At 40.7% G+C, this 19,841-nt stretch overlaps 1 protein-coding gene across 2 annotated transcripts in view; it reads left to right on the top strand.

Moving 5' to 3' along the window:
- The window catches only part of cntnap2 (contactin associated protein like 2), a 342,845-nt gene that overhangs the window by 312,675 nt on the left and 10,329 nt on the right, over positions 1–19,841 (top strand). The window contains exons 23-24 of one of the 2 annotated variants that reach the window (XM_022766258.1): positions 3,780–3,873; positions 5,171–5,223. In XM_022766258.1, the coding sequence (XP_022621979.1) occupies positions 3,780–3,873; positions 5,171–5,199 (123 nt within the window). In that variant the 3' untranslated portion in view covers positions 5,200–5,223. Of the gene's footprint in view, positions 1–3,779; positions 3,874–5,170; positions 5,224–19,841 lie in introns of those variants that run through there. The other variant, XM_022766257.1, reaches the window with a different exon arrangement.

Raw genomic sequence — 19,841 nt, 5'->3', positions numbered from 1 at the left:
CAACATGCAGGGTACACTACAGCATTATTCATCTTTTTATGGTCATGTTTAGCCATTCAAAGCACTTGGTTAAGGTTAGGGAAAGATTGTGGTGTGGATAGAGTATAGTAGCACTTGGACCAACCAAATTGGTTTGATACTATTGATAGTATCATTTGATACCCAATTTTGATACCTAAAGAATAAATGAATAAATCTCTCCAAATAAAAATCTGAGCCAACAAGCATGCAGCAGGCTTGGGCCAAGATCTAATCATGCTGGTGAGTGGCTATTTATTGACACAAACACATTTGAGTGGGTTAAGAGACTGAGCTTAAAAATAAAACTAAAGTAAAACTAAAATGTATATCGTAATGTGTATTGCAATTTTCTTTTTTGTTAAAATGGTAAAAATAAAGTGACGACTTGGGAGTGATACTGCCCCGACACCAGCGCTACTCAAATTAAAGGGATGATAAAGGGTGATAATATGTCAATTTTGCGTTTACAGCTTGTTTCTGTTGTCTCCAAGTAGCCAAAAAATTAGTGCAGGTTTAGATAGTCATTCTAAAACATCTGCATGTTTGACCCGACCGTTTCTATAATGCAATTAACTGCAGCTTCAGCATAAAGGCATTTACAAATTCAGACAACATGTACAGAACTTTACATGAATGCTGAAGCGTTTGAATAATTTATTTTGAATGTTCAAAAGGAATTATCTAAGCTAAAGTGCACACTTGCGAATTACTACATTTGAAATTGGATTGGAAATTATTGCATTATGCATTAAAGCCCAAAATGCCAATTTTGTTTTAACCTTCCATCAGCATTTGTAATTTAACCACCCCATTACTATTTCGCTTATATGCTCATCAGAGGCCTTGTTGCAGCTGCTTTCATCTGAGATATAACAACATGAGTGAGAGGCAGCGATATGAGTCAGATGCAATAAAAGTCAGCCCGCTGGTGGATCAAATTCAATTTCCAGGGTAAAAGAGAGAGCTGAGTGTTTACCTGAGGCTGCCGAGGTCTCAATTCTCTGCTATCAGGCTGCAAATCTTAAAGGCATTTAGACAAGCGACTGTTTAGTTTAAAGACATGGCAGAGAACAAGTGAGAAGACAAACAGGCATGAAGTAATGGGAATCTGAGAGAAAAGGGAACGGGAGAGAAATGGAGAACAAAAGAAAAAGACAGAATGAGAGTCAGCGCGAGGAAAAGGTTGAAAGAAAACAGATGTCGTCTTTAGATATATATAATAAAAAAAGTAGACCCAAAAAATATGATAACAAATATCACTTTTGTGCATTTATTTTATCTAACTTCATATAATCCTGAGGCTTTCTTAGAGGCGTAGATTTGCATATGCATACAAATACCTACTGAAACCAGAGTGTAGTGCAAGAAGCGAGCGTTTGATTTTAAAGCAGTGTGTAAGTGTCTCGTCAGGAGAACTCGCTATCAAAGGCATACCAAGGCGAGATCAAAATAAGTTCCCATCTCTCTATCTCTGACTTTTGCTTTCTCTCAACCTCTCGCACACTGTGAGGGTTTAGAGATGAAAGTGAGGAATCCCTTCAGGCATCAGACATAGCTCCTCTCCTCTTCTCTCCTCTCCTCTCCTCTCCCCTCCTCTCCTCTCCACTGATATTGCTTCTGTGGTTGGTATTAGTGGATTGAATGGCTGGCTAATGAGACAAGACAATCATTCAGTAATTCACTTGATAATAATGTTAAACTATTTATTCAAGTGAACAAAGGAAATTAGCATTTGTTTGCACTTTGCTCCTCCTCCAGATATCATTAAGGAAACAGTGTCGCCACTAAAGTAAGAAGTTCTCACTGTAGTGTAAATTAGTTTAAATATATACAGCACATTGACTAAATTAGATTCTTTTTGAGCACATAGTGAGGGAAATAGATTTCATCCATTGTTAAGTTTCTCTTTATCTAACCTCTGATTACTTTGCTTATGTAAGTTTTATGTAACCTAAGCGGCACCAACAGCGCATCAAGGAGAAAATTGTGTTGTCTAAATGGTTCAGTGTAAAGGGAAAGGATCCCAATAATTGCAGTTGTAATTGACAAAGTTTGGTAAAATGAGGTTTCTTCCCTAGTTGTCTGCCTCTGCGGACCTTTTTTGGGGGTTTCGAGACTCAGACCACCCTCCCTGGCTGCGCAGCCAATTTGTTTTCTCAGATAAAAGTAAATAAGCTGAGCACAATTTAATTGTTCCCCATTATCCCACCCTCCAGTCACTGTGGAAAACAAAACTCACACAATGCTCCACTGAGACCAGGCTTTTGGAATGAATCAAATTAGGATATGCTGCATGTGTGTTTGCACGTGTATAGAGAGAAAGAGGGAGAAAATACTCTGGGGGGGGGGGGTTTCTATATGGGAGGACTCTACTGATTCAAACCTGTAAACAAGAACAACTACACACACACAGATAGATCTCAGCCCTTTAGTGACAGTCTAGCTCAGCTCCCAGCTAACAGGCCACGACAGCTATTCAGCACATCAATGGAACAAATTTCCAGTAAAACGCGCAGTAACAAAAAGTCATTGTTTTCAACCTCACTTTCTCTGGCTGGGGCAGTTGGTGTGCGTTCGGCAGACTGGAGCGTGCTGAGATACAGTTCTCCTGTGTGCAGAGAGAGGGAAGGAAGGAAGATCTTTTATTTCTGGAACACACAGAAACCAATTTGTGGGGTTGAAACACTCCTCGTCAGTAGCACCGGCTGCAGCCTTCAAGCTAATTAGAAACTTCAATGAAACAGCAATAACAAGTTAATTATGTTGCAGGGATATTAAAGTCATGTATTCCCTGCTTCCATCACCCTCGCTGCTCTCATGCCTCCACTGATGTTCTCTGTAAACACGCTGCTGGTTCACTCTCTGTTTTAAGCTCTCAGGAAAAGGCTTTGAACCCACCACAGACTTCAGGAATTGCAGATTGTTAATTAATGTGTGATCATTAATCTCCAGTCGTGGTGAAGAGCTGTTTGTTTAGAGGATCATTGTAGAAGATCACTTTTCAGCTTGCATCCAGCTAAATTAAACAAAAAGGAAAAAAAAAAACAAAATTAACAGCTTTACAAACAAGAGGTTTCCTGTAATCATTTGGTCTGTTGTGATTTCTGCGAGCGAGCATGACAGCGTGCTTTTGGAATAGTTCTCCTATATTTAGGATCTTCTGGTTGGTATTTTTGAACAGGTGTATTTGGTAAACATCACTTAATATGAGGATTTTCATGCATTTTCTCTAAGTTGATAGCGAATGAAAAGAGTAAGATGATCATTTAAATGGGACATTTTAAAGCTTATGTTAAACTTGTTTTTATTAAACGTTTCCTAAAACACGTTTAGTATATTCACATGCCAAATGATTGCATATGTGAGCAGCCTAACTTGTCCTGGCTCTAACATGTGGTGACTATGCCTTCAAATTAAGACTGTAAGAGTTGATAAAATGCATTGTCTTTGAACTGTCTTTGCTCATGATTCGTGGGAGTAATATAAGGGTTTGTTAACAGAGTGGTTATTTAGGGCTTTCTGGGTATTTTAAAACCACAAGGGGGAGCCATTGAGCTTTTGATAATGCTGTGTAGCAGCTTTACAATCCCTGGCAGCAATGAATTACCATTTCCTCTTCATCATCTTGGGTATTCTGCTTAATGTGCTGATGCAGGTCTCAGTCTGGGTCTTTTTTAAAATGCTGTTGTCATTAATTTTAGACTCTCTTTAAAATGCAGATTCTAATAGCTCTCACTCTCTCTCTCCCACTGTTTCAGTTGGATCATTACCCCCCAGTCAGCTACACCCTCCCAGACGCCTCAGACACACAGTTCAACCTGGTCAAGACGCTGTTCTTGGGCAAAGTCTATGGTAAGTGTGTCAGCTTGTCGAAACCTTTTCTGCTCGCAACTCTGTAGAATTCAAACGTTTTCAGCCACGTTCACACTGCACAGAATGTTATTATATGCACACCATACCAATCTGACCCCAGCCTATCATGGTTCTTTTTTAGCATCTCTTTGACTCATGTGCTCAAGTGTCTAATCTTTCTGGAAATAATTTTATAGTCATTTGTCATTTAGACTTTCAGGAAAGTTAAATATATAATAATATTTTATAAATATAAAAATTGGAACTCCGAGTTTATCCACTTGGGTGAAATGAGACAAAAATAATCACAGGTTGTCTGTCACGGGGGCAAGTCAGTTGTCATTGCCCCTTTCTAGAAGGAAAAGCCTGGACCAGCTGTGCAGCTGTTGTCATTTCTATGCTCTTTATGTATGTGTTGAGCTGTATATTCTGTATATGTGATCATTATACTCTATACTATTCCATTTCTACCATTTTTTGCAAAGTTAAACCATCTCAAACACAAATATATAGTTAAATGAAAATAAATAAACAGTTAAATCACATCAAGAGTAGAATTCATTTACAGAAAGTGAACACACAAACAAAATCTCCCCCTCTGCTACTCAATAGACAAGAGGCTGTAATTACACATTGAGTCCACTAGAGGATGGCAGAGGATTGGTGGAGGTGATTAATGCAGAAACTAATCCCAGCTGCATCCATCTCTACTTATATGGATGTCTTTGCACATTTGTGCCTGATAAGCTTATGAAATCTGACAAATACTATGTTAGGACATAACCTGTCTTTTTTATCATTAAAATTACCTTGGTATTTGGTTGTTGAGCATTAAGCTCTCCAGAATCCCCACAGTATTTGACTGTCAGACTAAACCTTTTGATGTTAGTCAGCCACTATTTTGACACATTATTCATAGAAACTACTGGCACTGCAGCGCTGACGCTGATTAAATTGTGATTCATGATCATGTGCATCAGTGTTTTTTCCACTGGACTTATTAAGGTTGTAGGTCTTAAGAAATCCCCACATAATTCTCCCCAATGCCTCAACAATTGATTACCCTAATTACGCTCATTATTAATAGGTAATTACCTTAACCAATTTAGTTTCTCCTAAGTGGTAGCTGTGGTTTATTGCTCGATTTTGGTTGGTTTTATTAGCTTCTTTAATTAGTTATAATGTACCTCTGAAAGATTGTATCTCATTAAATTGAACCTTGCTCTTTTCTGTTCTATATTATTCTTCTTCTCTTTTCCCTTTCTCTCCTCTCATCTCTTTTGTCCTCTACCTCAAGTGGTGCGAAAGTCAGTGAGGTTGAAGTAATGGCTGACTTCACTTACCAGCCAGAACTATCGACTGCTACACACAGCACAAGACCTCCTGGGAATACATGTACACACACAAAACACAGTCATCCATCTTCGCCCAACTAACACAGCATAGATGCTTAAAGGACACACCGGACAAAGTCACTTCATTGGGCAAAATAGTACCAACTCATATAGTCATCCCCTCATATGCATCCTTACACTTTACTCATTAACAGACTCAACTATTAAGTCTAAACATTATAACAGAATTATACATTTGGACAGAGCAAGGCGTATTATATAATAGGTTTAAAAGAGAAAGGGAGTGGATGACAGAAATATTGTGATCAGAGAGAAGGACAAAGCAGTGAGAACAAAAGCAGACATTGGATTTACACTTCTCATCAGATCTGTTCCTCTTCTGTGTTGGGACCACAGAGACAAGAGAGGCTGTCAGACAGCTGAGCTATCAGATTCTCTATTTCTGGGAGACAGAAACACTCTGTGTTTGGAACAGGAAACACGCACGCACACACACACACACACACACACTGATCACAGCGACATCCCCTCTTTCACCTCACAGCCTGCTGATTGTTAGCAGGGCCAATGCCAGAAGGACAGCCAGGGATGAAATCTGGCTGGCCACCCCTGGTGCCTCACACCTACTTGAGTCAGAAAGTGATAGGTGGTTTTAGGCTTTTTAGCATTGTGGATGGATTACTGAATTTCTTGTTGGGGTGATTCAATCAAGCAACCCTAAAGAGTGGCAAAGCGACCACAAAGTGATGCAAAACAACCACAAAGACAAGCAGAACAAGATGCAAAATTAATATCAAAAGAAACAAATGATGCAGTGCCATCATTGTTTGTGGTCTCTCTGCGTCCTCTTTTGTCTGGGTCCAATGTAGGAGGGGTGGGGGACCTTTTACATGTCTGTGTTAATAATTAATTATGTTTAATAATGCACATATTGTTGTCAAAACCCAGGGCTTTAAATATGGGTCTGAATACATTTTTACTCATTTTACAAATGCGCTATTCTTATTGGAATCTGTGCCCCAGTGTGTGTGTATACTCCCCTCACACCCCCACCCCCATTTAAATGTTTCTAAACCTGCCCAGTTGTGGTATGGAATAAGTTGAATAAGTTGAATAAAGCAGATATTTAAAATAGAGAAATACACAAAAAGACAAGTGCAGATAATCTTTCCATAATGTAAAATGTCTGTTCTTTTTTAAACTTCTTTAACTAAAATGCAACACAGTAAAGCAACAATAGACAACTAAGAAAAATGGTTTTAAAATAAAACAGGAAATAATAGAGTCCAGGAGTCAGACGCAGTATAACATGACAGACTCATGTATAAAAATAGATTTAGTGAGATTTTTCTCAGTAATTACACGCTTAGCATCTGTTATATTGTCCTGCAGATATGAGGCCTGATCTTGAATGTCATAGCAATGGTTAGTGTTAGAGCTCAAATGATCAGTTAATTAATCAATTAGTCAATCAACAGAAGGTTAATCGGCACCTACTTTGATCAAATTCATTTCAGTCAGTTAATTGTTTTTCATAGAAATTCTAAACACTCCAAACACATACTTGTGGCTTCTCCAAGGTGATCATTTGCTGCTTATTCTGTTTGATATTGCTGTAGGTTAAATATCCTTGTGACTGGCATTTTGATCAATTTGTTGGTATTTTATAGACCAAACAATCATTCAAGAAAATAATTATCAGATTTATTGATAATGAAAATATTCGTTTATATACCTGCTAAGCCCAACACTTCTAATGCAGACTGAGGTGAATGTTTTATTCCTCTATAAACTGACAACATTCTAATCAGAAAAGGTTGAATGTTTGTAAAATAGTAACCAACAATAATGTTGGGGTCAACATATGCCACTCTGGTTTTGTATGTGTTCATAATGTTTTCAGCTAATTTGTTGTAGCCATAGATTCTATATAAAGATGGACGTAACCTACACGACATCACCCAGAGGTTTCTGAAGAGCAGTTTTGAAGCTCTGAGTGAGCTGCTCCGCCATCGCCATCTTGGCAGTGCCCAACTCTGCCTAACTCCCAGCTAATCCAAAAAAGGGGAGAATAATGGCACAGCTGGGCGTCTGGCTGCCTTGCTCAAAGGCTAACCCGAGGTAAACTCATTTGCTGGTTAATTAGCTAGATAACAAGCTAAGTGAACAAGGCAGGTATGGTTTCACTCACCTCAAAAAACAGGAGCACAGACTGTTAGTCAATTAACCACACAGCGAGTCAGATCATTTGTCCAATATTTGCATGAAAAATTCTCCAAAAGGCACCAGCACCACAATCACAGCGGACAGGTCACATATTATTATCTGAGGTGATGCAGAGCAGACAGCTAGCAGCTAGACACGGAGCGGTTAGCCAACTGTGACGACCCCACCTTTCACTCAAAAGCCACGCCCTCAATTATGCATACTTTTAAGCTTAAATAAGATTGAATTAGGTGAACGATATAAAATATGTACTCCTGTACGGTTGTCATGGAGGTGAAAATAAGCTATAGAGACCAAAACAGTTTTTTTGTACCAGTCTATAAACGTGTTTATTTCTGCTGTAAAGTTGGGCATTTTAACATGGGAATTCACTCACTTTTGGAGCGAGCCTCTCAAGTGGTCATGAGAAGAACTGCAGCTTTTGGCACTTCAGTGTTAGCTTCATTTTTGCTGCTCAGTTGTAGCTGTCAGTGTCAAACTCAAATTCACGGTCATGAGATTCGCAGTGATTGTTCTGGTAATTGTCCTAAATTAGTATTGATCATGAAGCACAAGGATGATTCAGCACATGCAATATACTACTGAAAATTCTACAGCCTGATGTGTGTGTTTGAAGGTTACTGTATCCTTCCTTCAGTACTTAACAAAAGCATATTTATACATATAGAGATGCACATAGTGCCCTTGTATTTTTTTATGCATCTGTGTGTGTGTGTGTGTGTGTGTGTGTGTGTGTGTGTGTAGGTGTAGGTGGGTGGGTGAGTTGATGTATTACGTATGGGTCTGTCCTCCCTAGATCTCTGTATCCCAGTGGAATAGATGGGGGAGATGAGTCATACATCAGCCAGAGCAGCAGGCACACTCCCAACCCAGTTCTCAGTGCTACAAATCTGCCTCTGTGTGTGTGTGTGTGTGTGTGTGTGTGTGTGTGTGTGTGTGTGTGTATGTGCCTGGACTGTATGTGAGTGTGTCTATCCAAGGGAATAGATTCAGAGCCAAAGGCAGAGAGAGAGTAATAGAAATAGTGACACTGTGAAAGTGCTATCAGAGAAAGATGATTATAGCCCAGAGGGTTGGTTATAAAGGACATGTGCATCAATACCACACTAAAATTCTGATTTCTCTCTTGTATTTTTTAGTCCCCTAGCCTTTCTTGAACATGTCGCTTCCTGTGGGTGCTGCCAATTATTTTACACAGGCTTTAAGACTGTTATTTGTATTCAGTGATCTTCTCTCAGGTTCGGCTTTTTCATTTTAAATGGGGCCTTTTTTTCACTTCAAACACACGCTGGCCCTCCAATGGAGTGAGTAGTCGCTTCCACCAGGGCATGACATGACCCAACTGTCTTTCTTGTAAAGTACTTAGTAATCGTAAAGAAAACAGCCCTATGAATAAAGATTATTAGTAGTATTAAAAATGATATAAAAACTGCAAGTGCATACATATTCATCTGAGCATACATAAGTACACTATTAAGATTTTTACTGTATTTTAACAGCCATTAATTGTCAGTGTGCCTGTACAAGTGAAGTTTTGCCAGCTCCATAAGCAATGAATGTCATCATTGCATGTCTTGATCTGTAACTGAACAATTTCTCTCTCTGCTTTCATATAAAAAAACTTTGAACTGAACATGAGCATGTTTGAAATACAGAGTTTGTATGGTTAACATATAGTTTGTCAAAGGACCTAGATACCTGAAATGTTCTGCCTGTTATTAATTGATTAATTGAAAATGATGAGCAGGTCGTCACTCGCTTCACCCTTCTACATCAAATAGAGCAGATGCCCATGGTGTGCTGAGGGAGGCGTTTGCTTGAAACATCATTGCATTAATAAATAATTTCGCTGGGCTGCTGTCCTGCTGCGGATGTTTTTTTGGGGTTTCTGTTTTTGAAAACTGATCACCCAGCATTACGTAGTGGAGATGAGTTTGTTGATACCTAATTACGGAAAGCACAAATCATGTAAACTTTACATTACTGTTGACCACTGTCCAAATCATGCCATGATGAAGTTAAATCAATCTTCTCCCTCCCAGACAGCCACTGGCTCCATGCCTGTCTTTTGTGTTCCTGCCACCAGACGTCTTGACTCTGATTAAAGCACTGATTAACCCTGATGTCAGATGAGACTGAAAGCACAGAGGAGTTTTCTCTCTTATCTGTCTCCAAGCATTGTATCTCTGTGTGGTGATTCTATAATCTCTATAATCTAAGTGTTCCTTATTAATCAAGATGAACGTACCTGTACATGGTCACTGCTTTGTGTGTGCACGCAAGGGTGTCTGTGTTTAAGGATGACATCATACCATCTTCCCTGCCTATGACCACTAGTTGTACTTCAGACTGGTCAGTCCGGATCCATGCAAGTGTGGATCCATGTTCCTGGTTTTCTCCAGCTGCTTCTTGCCAGAGTGGGGGTGGGACTGCACTGCAGAGAGAGTGCAAGAGGGATGGAGGGAGGGAGGTAGAGACAGAAAGAGAGGGAGAGAGATAGATGCTTGCCAATGTGGTGCTGTGTTAAGAGATTTCCTGTAGCAGAGAGGAAGAACGAGGGGAAGAAGAGGAGAGGAAGCTGGTTTGGCTCACAAACTGTTTACAGACACTAACGCAAACTTCACATAGGTAACTACAGTTGTGTGCATGTGTGTTTGCGCGCGTGTGTGTACACCTGTGTCTTCATCTTTATGTGTTAGTGCATATGCATGAGTGTGCAAAGGTTGCTAATGTAAATTGGATTTGCAGGTAAACATGAGAAACAGAACCTTTCTTCTTCGTGATGTCCTCATAGATCGATATGAAACCACATTTTTTATGCCTTTCAATTTAAAATTTGAATTTTCCACACCTTGATTAGCTGGATTGCAGGCAAATTACACAGAACTCTGGTGTGTATCTGATTTAGAAGAAATAATTAGCCTTCACAGTGTGATATTAATAATTGGTCTGCTTGTTGCTGCATCTCTGTTAAGTCTGGAAGAAGCTAGAGGTGGCAGTGATGTATACACCTGCAAGTGTGCATGTGTTGTGTTAAGTATGAGAAGGTGTTGCAACCACAGGTTTATTTTTCCATGTCTAAAACTAACAGTAATACATCTGCTGCAGCTCTTATCTTTTTATCTTTTATCTTCTTGTTTCTCGTTTATCTTTCACGTCTCTCCTCCTCCCTCGCTGTCTTTTTCTTAATTCACCGTTCTCTGTTTCTCCACCCCACATCTTCTCTCCATACATGTTTCTATTCACTGCAGTTTATGTCACTTTGGTTCAGTTCACATTGATTTTATGACAAGACAATCCTACCACCAGTTGAGAGGAGATCACCCCATTCATAACCGAATGCTATTTAATAAGTGTATGAGGATCAAAAATCAAAGAGGAAAAAAAGTTCGGGTCCATGAGTTTTTTTTTGCTTTATACCAAACTTTCCACTGGACGTATACATAGAAGAAAATATTTACACCATGGAAATCATGAATATCAATATCGCTCAAGAGGAAACAAGTGTAATTTTAAAAATAGATACACAAATTCCACAAATAAATAAAGCATGAGGAAAATGTCTTTCTTGCAGTATATCTAGGCACAGTTTGTTCTCTTTCTCACTCATGTTTTGTCTATTTTTGTCCTTAATTGGTTTATTTTTATTGCTTCCTCTCATTTTTTTTAAACATTTCCATGTCTGCCTCTCTCCCTCTCTTTCCTGCCTCTCTGTCTCTTTCCTTTATTCTGTTCCTCACTGTGGTACATCAGCCATGACCAATGTGTGTTAATGCACGTGTGTGTGCGTGTGTGTGTGCGTGTGTGTGTGCGTGGGCGTGTGTGTGGCGTCGCGTGCGTGGTGGTGTGTGGTCGTGCTGGTTGTGTGTGTGTGTGTGTGAGTGTGTGTGTGTGTGTGTGTGTGTGTGGTGTGTGTGTATAATGCATGTGTTGTTACTACATGTAACATTTGTTTTCTGGTACAAAGGTGTGTAGGTGGCTTCACATTAATATTCTTTTGATGTGTCTCAAATGCGGATCTTACTTTCATTAACACCCCCCTCCCCCTTTTCTCTCTCTCACCCCGACATCAGCTTCCATTTGTTGGCCATGGCAACTGTGTTTGATTCTCCTCTACTCTGCCCCTCCATTGAGCACCCTTCTTGTCACCCGCATTTTTCTCCACTTTCCCCTCTTTTTTTCACCGCAAGATGCACACACATACACACACACTACACATACACACAGACTCTTCTCTGTCTTTTTCTCCTTTGTCCTGTCTCTCCTGCCCCCCACCCCACCCCCCCCACCCCCTAACCACCTTTTAGAGAGGCAGTCACACCCTCCTTACTCTGCTAGTTCCTTGCAGTTCTCTTCCATCTTTTCAATTTCAATTCTCCCCTTTCTGACCCCTTTCCAAAAATACACCCGACCCAATTCTACTCAACCGCACCTCTTCCTCACAGTTTTGTGTGCTTACCTCACCTTTGAATTATTCATGTTGATCTCATTGGTCACCCTGGTGACACACCATCAGGAGGTGCAATCTTCTGATCGACATGCTGACCTTGTCGCATGTTGCATGTGTGTTTTATGTGTGTGTGTGATGTTGTGTGTGTTGTGTCAGTTGGATGTCACATATGCACAATGGTGTGTCACAATAGTAGAACCTATTGAATCATATGTAATGTGTACATTTCATTATTGCAGTCTCAAGGCCAGGTGATTAGTCTCTGTTGAATCATGATTAGTGTATGGAGAGCTGTAGGTTTGTGTAGTTATGTCCATGTTTTTATGATTAGTCTGAAAAACCCCTTCAGAAGCCACCATAGCAAAAGAAGGAATAACAAACCAAAATCCAGCACCCATGCACTGCTCTTACGAAGGTGATATACTTGTTAATGTGCTTGGTTATGGCCACACTCTCCACACAAATCGTGAAAAAGTACTTTGTCATTTCATCAGAACCTTTAAAGTTGTTCAAGTTTTTCGTTGAATACGCATAACGGAGTGTTGATTGAAGGTTTTTTTTAGCCCCTTCTTAGGTGTGGCTTGTACTTTATTGCATTTCATTTTAGCATTATCTCTCCTTTCTTCCTGTATGGCATATACGATTTTCAGCACCTGCTTAACACAGTCTCATAAAAACAAAACACAACTTCGACAAAGACAGCCCAGGTTCTTTCTGCGGCTAATATAAGGGCTTTCATCAGAGAGTGACAGCAATCATGTAATTGTGTCAACCTCTTGTGCTAAATGAATTAGTGCATTAAATCCATTGAGGCTCTTATCAGTGACAGCCAGGTTCTCAGTTCAGATTAAATGTGTGATGTTTATGAGGAATGTGTGTGTTATTTTAACTGGAATCATCTGGTTTCTAATGAACACTCCCTTGTGAAATCCACTGGCCCCAAAACAATCAGAAACAAGGGAAGCTTGTTGGCGATTACTCTGCAGAGCAGCATTGTATGCAAAGCAGCCTGTTATACTCCTAACAGAGAGCCCATTAGTATTCACCACACAGGCCTCTGCAGTGATCAACACAGGTTCAGGCATGCAGGAGAGAGACGAGGACTTATATACATACTCATAATTCTGTAATTCATAAGACTGTTGTTATCAGCTCTAACCGGGCTAACTGTAAACACTGTGAGGCACTTTTCCCTCCTGTGTCGTGTGTGTGTCTGTCTCTCTCCACCTATACGCACACCCACACGTATCTGCAGATTCATGCACACTGGCACATTACACACAAGGTGTGAAGTGTGAACTTGCAGGCACGGTTGTCTTTTCCCGCAGAAGGTATTGACCCGTGTTGACACCTCATCAGAGGTGTGATTGCTGAGCCACATTTGAGTTTTTAACTCTAACGCAGCATTTATAGGCTCATTTGTGAATCTAATGCGTTGCCGTATGAGAAATAAGCAGCAGAACCCGTATCAGGTGTCTGTAAAAATGATTGTCTTCATCAACACACAGACACAGTACATACACACAATTTAAGTGTCTGTAGGAGGTCTGGTCAGATGGTGAATACATAGACCCAGCACTGAGCTCTATTCCTGGCAGCACAATCAATAGTGTACAAACACAGACATACACACACTTGTTTTATTGGACTCATCTCAAAATGGAATAAAGAGAGAGAATTGCATTTATAAGCCATGTCCAGATACTCAGCAATCCATCATTACTTAAATAACATGATTCATTAAATAAACATAAACCACACACACACACACACACACAACACACACACACACAACAAAGGAGTACACTAGTTAGTCGTCCCTTGTTCATATTTTGGCTGCAGGATTGTCCAAAAAGTCCCTTCAGGGTGTGGCGCAGTCGTGCAGCCAGCAGCAGAGCAGCCATGCATGTAAAAATTAAAACCAGGCTGTGTCTGCACACACACAGTCAGAGTTCATGTTGAAGGGTAGGAGATTTTTTGTGCACCTCTGCGCAGTGTTTGAAGACCGTATTGGCTGTTTGAAAATCATCCAGGTTTGTGCCAGAGTGGAGCGTGTCTGAGGATGTTTGTTTTCTGCAGCGTGTCTTGTTCTTTTTGAATTGTAGGTGTTGGAGAGATTTTTTTTATCGTCTTGTTGCTGCTGCTGTTACTCCTCTCTCTTATCTCCTCTGGCAGTTATGGTGTGTGCGTTGTTTGCTTGCTTTGTGTTTCGTGACTAGCGATGTTTAAACCAGCGTGACTCAATCTTGAGACTGCACTACTCGAAAGATGTGAACGAGCGTGTAAATTTCGATTTTAGGCAATGCATTGATCTAGCACTTTTGCACCACTCGAACTCTGACACTGGATTAGATAAACAATGTTTCAACACCTCTTTTCGATTCGGTTCGAATGAATACGCCGGGCCGTAATCAACTTCTCCAGAGACACAACTCCAAAATAACTGTCAGTAAAAATCGGTATTTTCAACACTGGACAAACGTATACTTGTGTGTAACTACAACAGCTCAATTATATAACCAAGTGATTCCACAGATTTACACAGGAGACTCATGCACCCGCTGTGGATGAGCTTAGTGGCGCCGGCCAGTCAGGCGTGGTTAATGTGTGAGTATGTGGTCCATGAAGTAATGTTTCTCTCTGAAAAAATAAGAGACGACACATCAAGGAGAGAGCAAAACGGACAGTGCGAGATAGAGATATAAAGTTGTGTCGAGAAAATTGCTGCATCTCTGAACAAAGCATTCTGACTTTCATTAATGTGTTTTAAGATGCTGAAATTGTGTCTTAAAGTAAGATGAGGGAGGCATAGACACAGTGACAATCAGTCTTTTCTTTTTTGTAGTAATTTGAAACTTTGATGATAATTCTTCCACTTCTCTCAAATGAAAGAGTTGTCACACTTAAAAATAGACGTTATAGAATAAAATTTGCTCATGGCTTGAATGCATCCTTAACTATAACTCACAAAGGTTATGATAAAGACTTGATTTAACACTGTTCGACGCATTGCCTGAAACGAGAAGAACGAACAACGTGTGTTGATTGACACCAACAACAAATTACTGATATGTAGTTACCATTACAGAAGCGCTGATCTTGTCTTACCTCTCTTGTGCCACACAGAGCCTGAGATTCACATATACTGCTTTCTGCTTTACGACAATCATACAACAATGAAACCCTATGCTATTACAGCTCCCCATGATAGAGAATGCAATAGAGAGAAACAGGATGGAGAGAGAACAGAGACGCTGCGGGGTTTAATTCATTATTCAACCTTTTGATGTTGACATTAGAGTCAGTGTCAGTGTATTGTTCCTCCTCTGCCTCTCTCCATCCTCCTCATCTTCGATCACTCTTCACTCCTCATTTGTGACGCAGATTCATATACCTCAATGGACTTTATCTTACAGAGGTGATTGGTTTTTACTGCGTGCTGTGCCATCAGCATGAACTTGTGGCCTACCAGTACCGGGCCGTGTAAGCTCCTGTTTTGCGATTGTGTGGTAGTGTGGAAGTGAGTGTGGCTGTGTGTGTTCATCTTTTGCATGTTTTTGATAATAATCCTGATGCTTTTGGTTTTGTCTCTGGTTTTTTTTCTTGCTCTGTCTCCCACCCTCTGTCAATATCAACTGAGTTAGGTCAATGGGTTCCTCATAAGCAACATCACGTAGACTGGTTTGTGGGTCCTCATCAAACCAAGATGTGTTTATGAAAAGACCCAGTGATTCCAGCTTCTGTCAAACCCTGTGTCTCTGCGTACAGAAACTGGACCGTGGACCAGGTCGTCATCGAGCGTTACAACTACCCCAGCGCTTCCGTCGTGTGCTGTTTGTCGCGGGTACAGTTCAACGGAGTCGCCCCCCTCAAGTCGTGCTCGTAGAACATGCCACAACAGGCTCAGCCACACCGACAGACGATCAGCCAGAACAGACACGAGGCGCATGCGCCGGTCTTACCATAGGCAAATACTGGGTGAGTCCCAACTCCGTGCCGTGCGTCATCCGTTCTCACCATCCCACCAATGTCTCTGCTGCAACAGAATCCTGGCAATCTGGACAAACGACAAGGTGAGAATTACCCCTAAAACCACGTTAACACTGATGTTAACATCAAATCATTAGAATCACGAACAACGTAACCTCTTTCACTCTTCCTTGCGTGGCAGAGAGAAGTTCAAAAACCTGAAGCTAATTGAACACACGACTGCAAACTGCAACAACTCTACATAATATGTGTTACCTTTTTACAATGTTATTTGCAAATTGGCCTTACTTAGCAGCATGTGCTCCAGGGATTGCAAATATCTATTGCAATGCAACTACTGACATGTCAATGGTGCCTGACTATGTATCCTAACACACTACTCCCTGACTTTTCCTGTAGCGGGTGACCATGAATTAATATTGAGTGAAATACTATTTGGACAAGATTGCCATCAAATCAACCTTTGTAAGTACTTTGCATTTTAGCGCCAATCAGATAATGTTCGATGATACAACAAACGTAAAACATGTGGCCATTGGGTAAATGTATACCTGTTTAGAGTGTCACCTCGAGCATGTTACGCTATTGTTTAGCAGTTTACCTCAAGACGTTCACCATGTGTGCCTGAATACAGACTCGCTGCCTCTGGCAATAAAAAGGGGGAACTCAATAATTCTAAAGAGTAGACGTTAGTATTGGAATAACAAGGGCGATGTGAGTCTGTATTCGGCACCACATGGGTGCTTTGAGTAAATGCTACAATAAGCATGCTAACATGCTCAGTGACACTCTAGAACAGGTATAGAGCATTTTTACATGGGCCCACTGTTTTAGGTTTGTGTGGTATCGCGAACGTATTTGCTGATCTGGCGCCTAGAATGCAAAGTTACTACAAGAGGTTGATTTGATGGCATCTGTCCCAGTAGTATTTCACTCATATTAATTCATGGCACGCTAACAGGAAAACGTCAGCGGGATGAGAGTGTTTAGGAATACATATCAGGACACCATGGAAATGTCAGTAGTTTGCATTGCATAGATATTGTGCAATCCCTGGAGCATCTGCTAAAACGGCTCCAATGCAATACATTGTAAAAAGGTAACACCCATATTATGTAGAGTTGTTGACAGTTTGGCAGTTTTGTTCAATTTGCTTCGGTTTTGAAACTTCTCATCTGCCACGAAGAAGTGAAGAGTGATACTTTGTTCGTGCTTCTGAATTTGACTTTGTAGACATCAGTGTAGATTTTAGGGTAATTCTCACCTGTTGTCTTGTCCAGCATGCCAGGGATCTGTTGCAGCAGACATTGTGTGGGATGGTGAGAGGTGACTCCCCACAGTTGGAATCCGACCAGTTTTGCCTTGGTAAGACACGGTCGATGCGCCTTCAGGTTTCCTGTCTGGGCTGATCGTCTGTCGTGTGGTGGCCTGAAGCCTGTGTTGGCTGTCTCAGAGCAACTTGAGGGGGCGAGCTCCGTTGAACTGTCCCGCGACAAACACCGACGAAGCCTGGGTGTTGTAACGCTCGACTGACGACCTGGTCACGGGTGATCCAGTCTGTAGGTCAGAGAAGACAGGGTTGACAGGAACGTGGATAATCACTGGGGTCATTTTCCATAAACAGCATCTTGTTTGATGAGACCCCAAACCAGTCAACGTGATGTTTGACTTATGAGGAACCATTGGCATAAACTCCCGTTGATATTGACAGAGGGTGGGGAGAACAGAGGAAAGAAAAAAAACCAGAGAACAAACCAACAGCATCAGGACTTATTATCCAAAACACATGCAAAAGATGAACACACACAGCACACACTCACTTCAACTAACCACACAATCGCAAACGAGCTTTACCCCCGGTACATGTAGGACACATTTCTTGCTGATGCACAGACGCGTAAAAACCAATACCCGTAAGCCTAAAGCTCCCAGTGAGGATATGAATCTGCACAATGAAGGATGTGAGAGAGTGATCCGAAGATGAGGAGGATGGAGAGAGCAAGAGAAGGAACATACAACTGAACCACTGGACCTCTAATGTCAAATCAAAGATGAATAATGAATTAACATCCCCCAGCAGCGTCTCTGTCTCTCTCATCCCTTGTTCTCTCTATTCATTCTCCTATTCATGGGAGGCTGTAATAGCATAGGGTTTCATGTTTATGTTTTCTAGCAGAAAGCCAGTTAACTGTGATTCTCAGGCTCTGTGGCACAAAGAGAGGAAGACAAGATCAGCTTTGTAATGGTACTACATATCAGTTTTTGTTGTGGTGTCATCACACACGTGTTCGTTTCTCTCTTCCAGGCAATGGTCGTAAAGTTGTAAAAATTCAAGTCTTTATCATACCTTTGTGAGTAATGTACGGATGATTCAAGCCCAATAACAAGTTTTTATCTATACTCTATTCTAGTGTGACAACTTCTTCATTTGATATGAAAGTGAAGAAATTATCATCAAATTATCAATTACTACCAAAAAAAAAGATGTCATGTCTGTGTTTATGGCCTCCTCTCTATTTAAACGCCAATTTAGTCAAATTTAAAAACACATTAGATGTAAGTCAAGAAGTGCTTGTTATGATGCAGCAATTTTCTGACTTTCATCTCTATCGCACTGTTCCGTTTTGTCCTCTCTCCCTTGATTGTCGTCTCTTTATTTTTCAGGAGAAAATTACTTCAACACCACACACTCTCACAACATAAACAACGCCTGAACTGCAGCGGCCGCATAAGCTCGTCAGCTGGTGGTATATACTCCCTGTTCAATCTGTGGATCCTTATGTATATTATGGCTGCTTGTAGGTTTACACACAGTATATTTTCCAGTGTTGACAATACGATTTTTACTGACAGTTATTTGGAGAGTTTGTTCTCTGAGAGTTGATACGGCCTCGGCGTATTCATTCAGAACCAATCGAAAAAGAAGTGTTGAAACATTGTTTATCTAATCCAGGATTCAGGTTCAGTCCGATCAATAAATGATAGATGCATGCTTTGCTAAACATCGAAAACACGCTCTTACATCTTTGAGTAAGTGCAGTCTAAAGATGAGTTCACGCTGGTTTAAACATCGCTGTTCACAAACACAAAAGCACAACAAACACGGCACACACATAACTGCAGAGGAGATATAAGAGAGAGGAGTAACAGCAGGCAGCAAACAAGAACGATAAAAAAATCTCTTCCAACACTACAATTTCAATAAAAGACAGACACGCTGCAGAAAACAAGAACATCCTCAGACACGCTCACACTTGTGCCAAACTGGAGTGATTTCAAAAACAGCCAAATCGGTCTTTCAACACTTGCGCAGGAGGTGCACAAAAATCTCCTACTCCTCAACATGACTCTGAACTAGTGTGTGTGCAGACACAGCCTGGTTTTAAATTTTACATGACTCTGCTCTGCTCTGCTGCTGCACGACTGCGCCACACCTGAAGGGACTTTTTTGGACAATCCCTGCAGCAAATATGAACAGGGGAGGGGACACTACTAGTTGTACTACCTTTGTTTGTGTGTGTGTGTTGTGTTGTGTGTGTGTGGTTGTGTGGTTATTGTTTACTTTCAATGAAATCATGTTATGTTAGATGATGGGATTCTGAGTTATCTGGGACATGGCTTAATAATTCAATTCTCTCTCTTATTCCATTTTGATGAAGTCCAAATACAAGTGTGTGTACTGTCTGTGTTTTGTACACTATTGAATATGTGGCTGCAGTGAATAGAGCTCAGTGCTGGGTCTATGTATTCACCAATCTGACCAGACCTCCTTACCAGACACTTAAATTGTGTGTATGTACTGTTGTTGTGTGTGATGAAGACAATCATTTTACAGACACCTGATGAGCGGGTTTCTGGCTTCTTAGTTCTCATACGGCACGCATTAGCATTCAAAATGAAGCTATAAATGGCTGCGTTATGATTAAAACCCAATGTGGTCAGCAGCG

The sequence above is a fragment of the Seriola dumerili genome, unplaced genomic scaffold (assembly GCF_002260705.1).
Source record: "Seriola dumerili isolate Sdu_G_001 unplaced genomic scaffold, Sdu_1.0 BDQW01000822.1, whole genome shotgun sequence".
Classification (NCBI taxonomy): Eukaryota; Metazoa; Chordata; class Actinopteri; order Carangiformes; family Carangidae; genus Seriola; species Seriola dumerili.
This window is presented reverse-complemented; position numbering and strand designations above follow the sequence as displayed.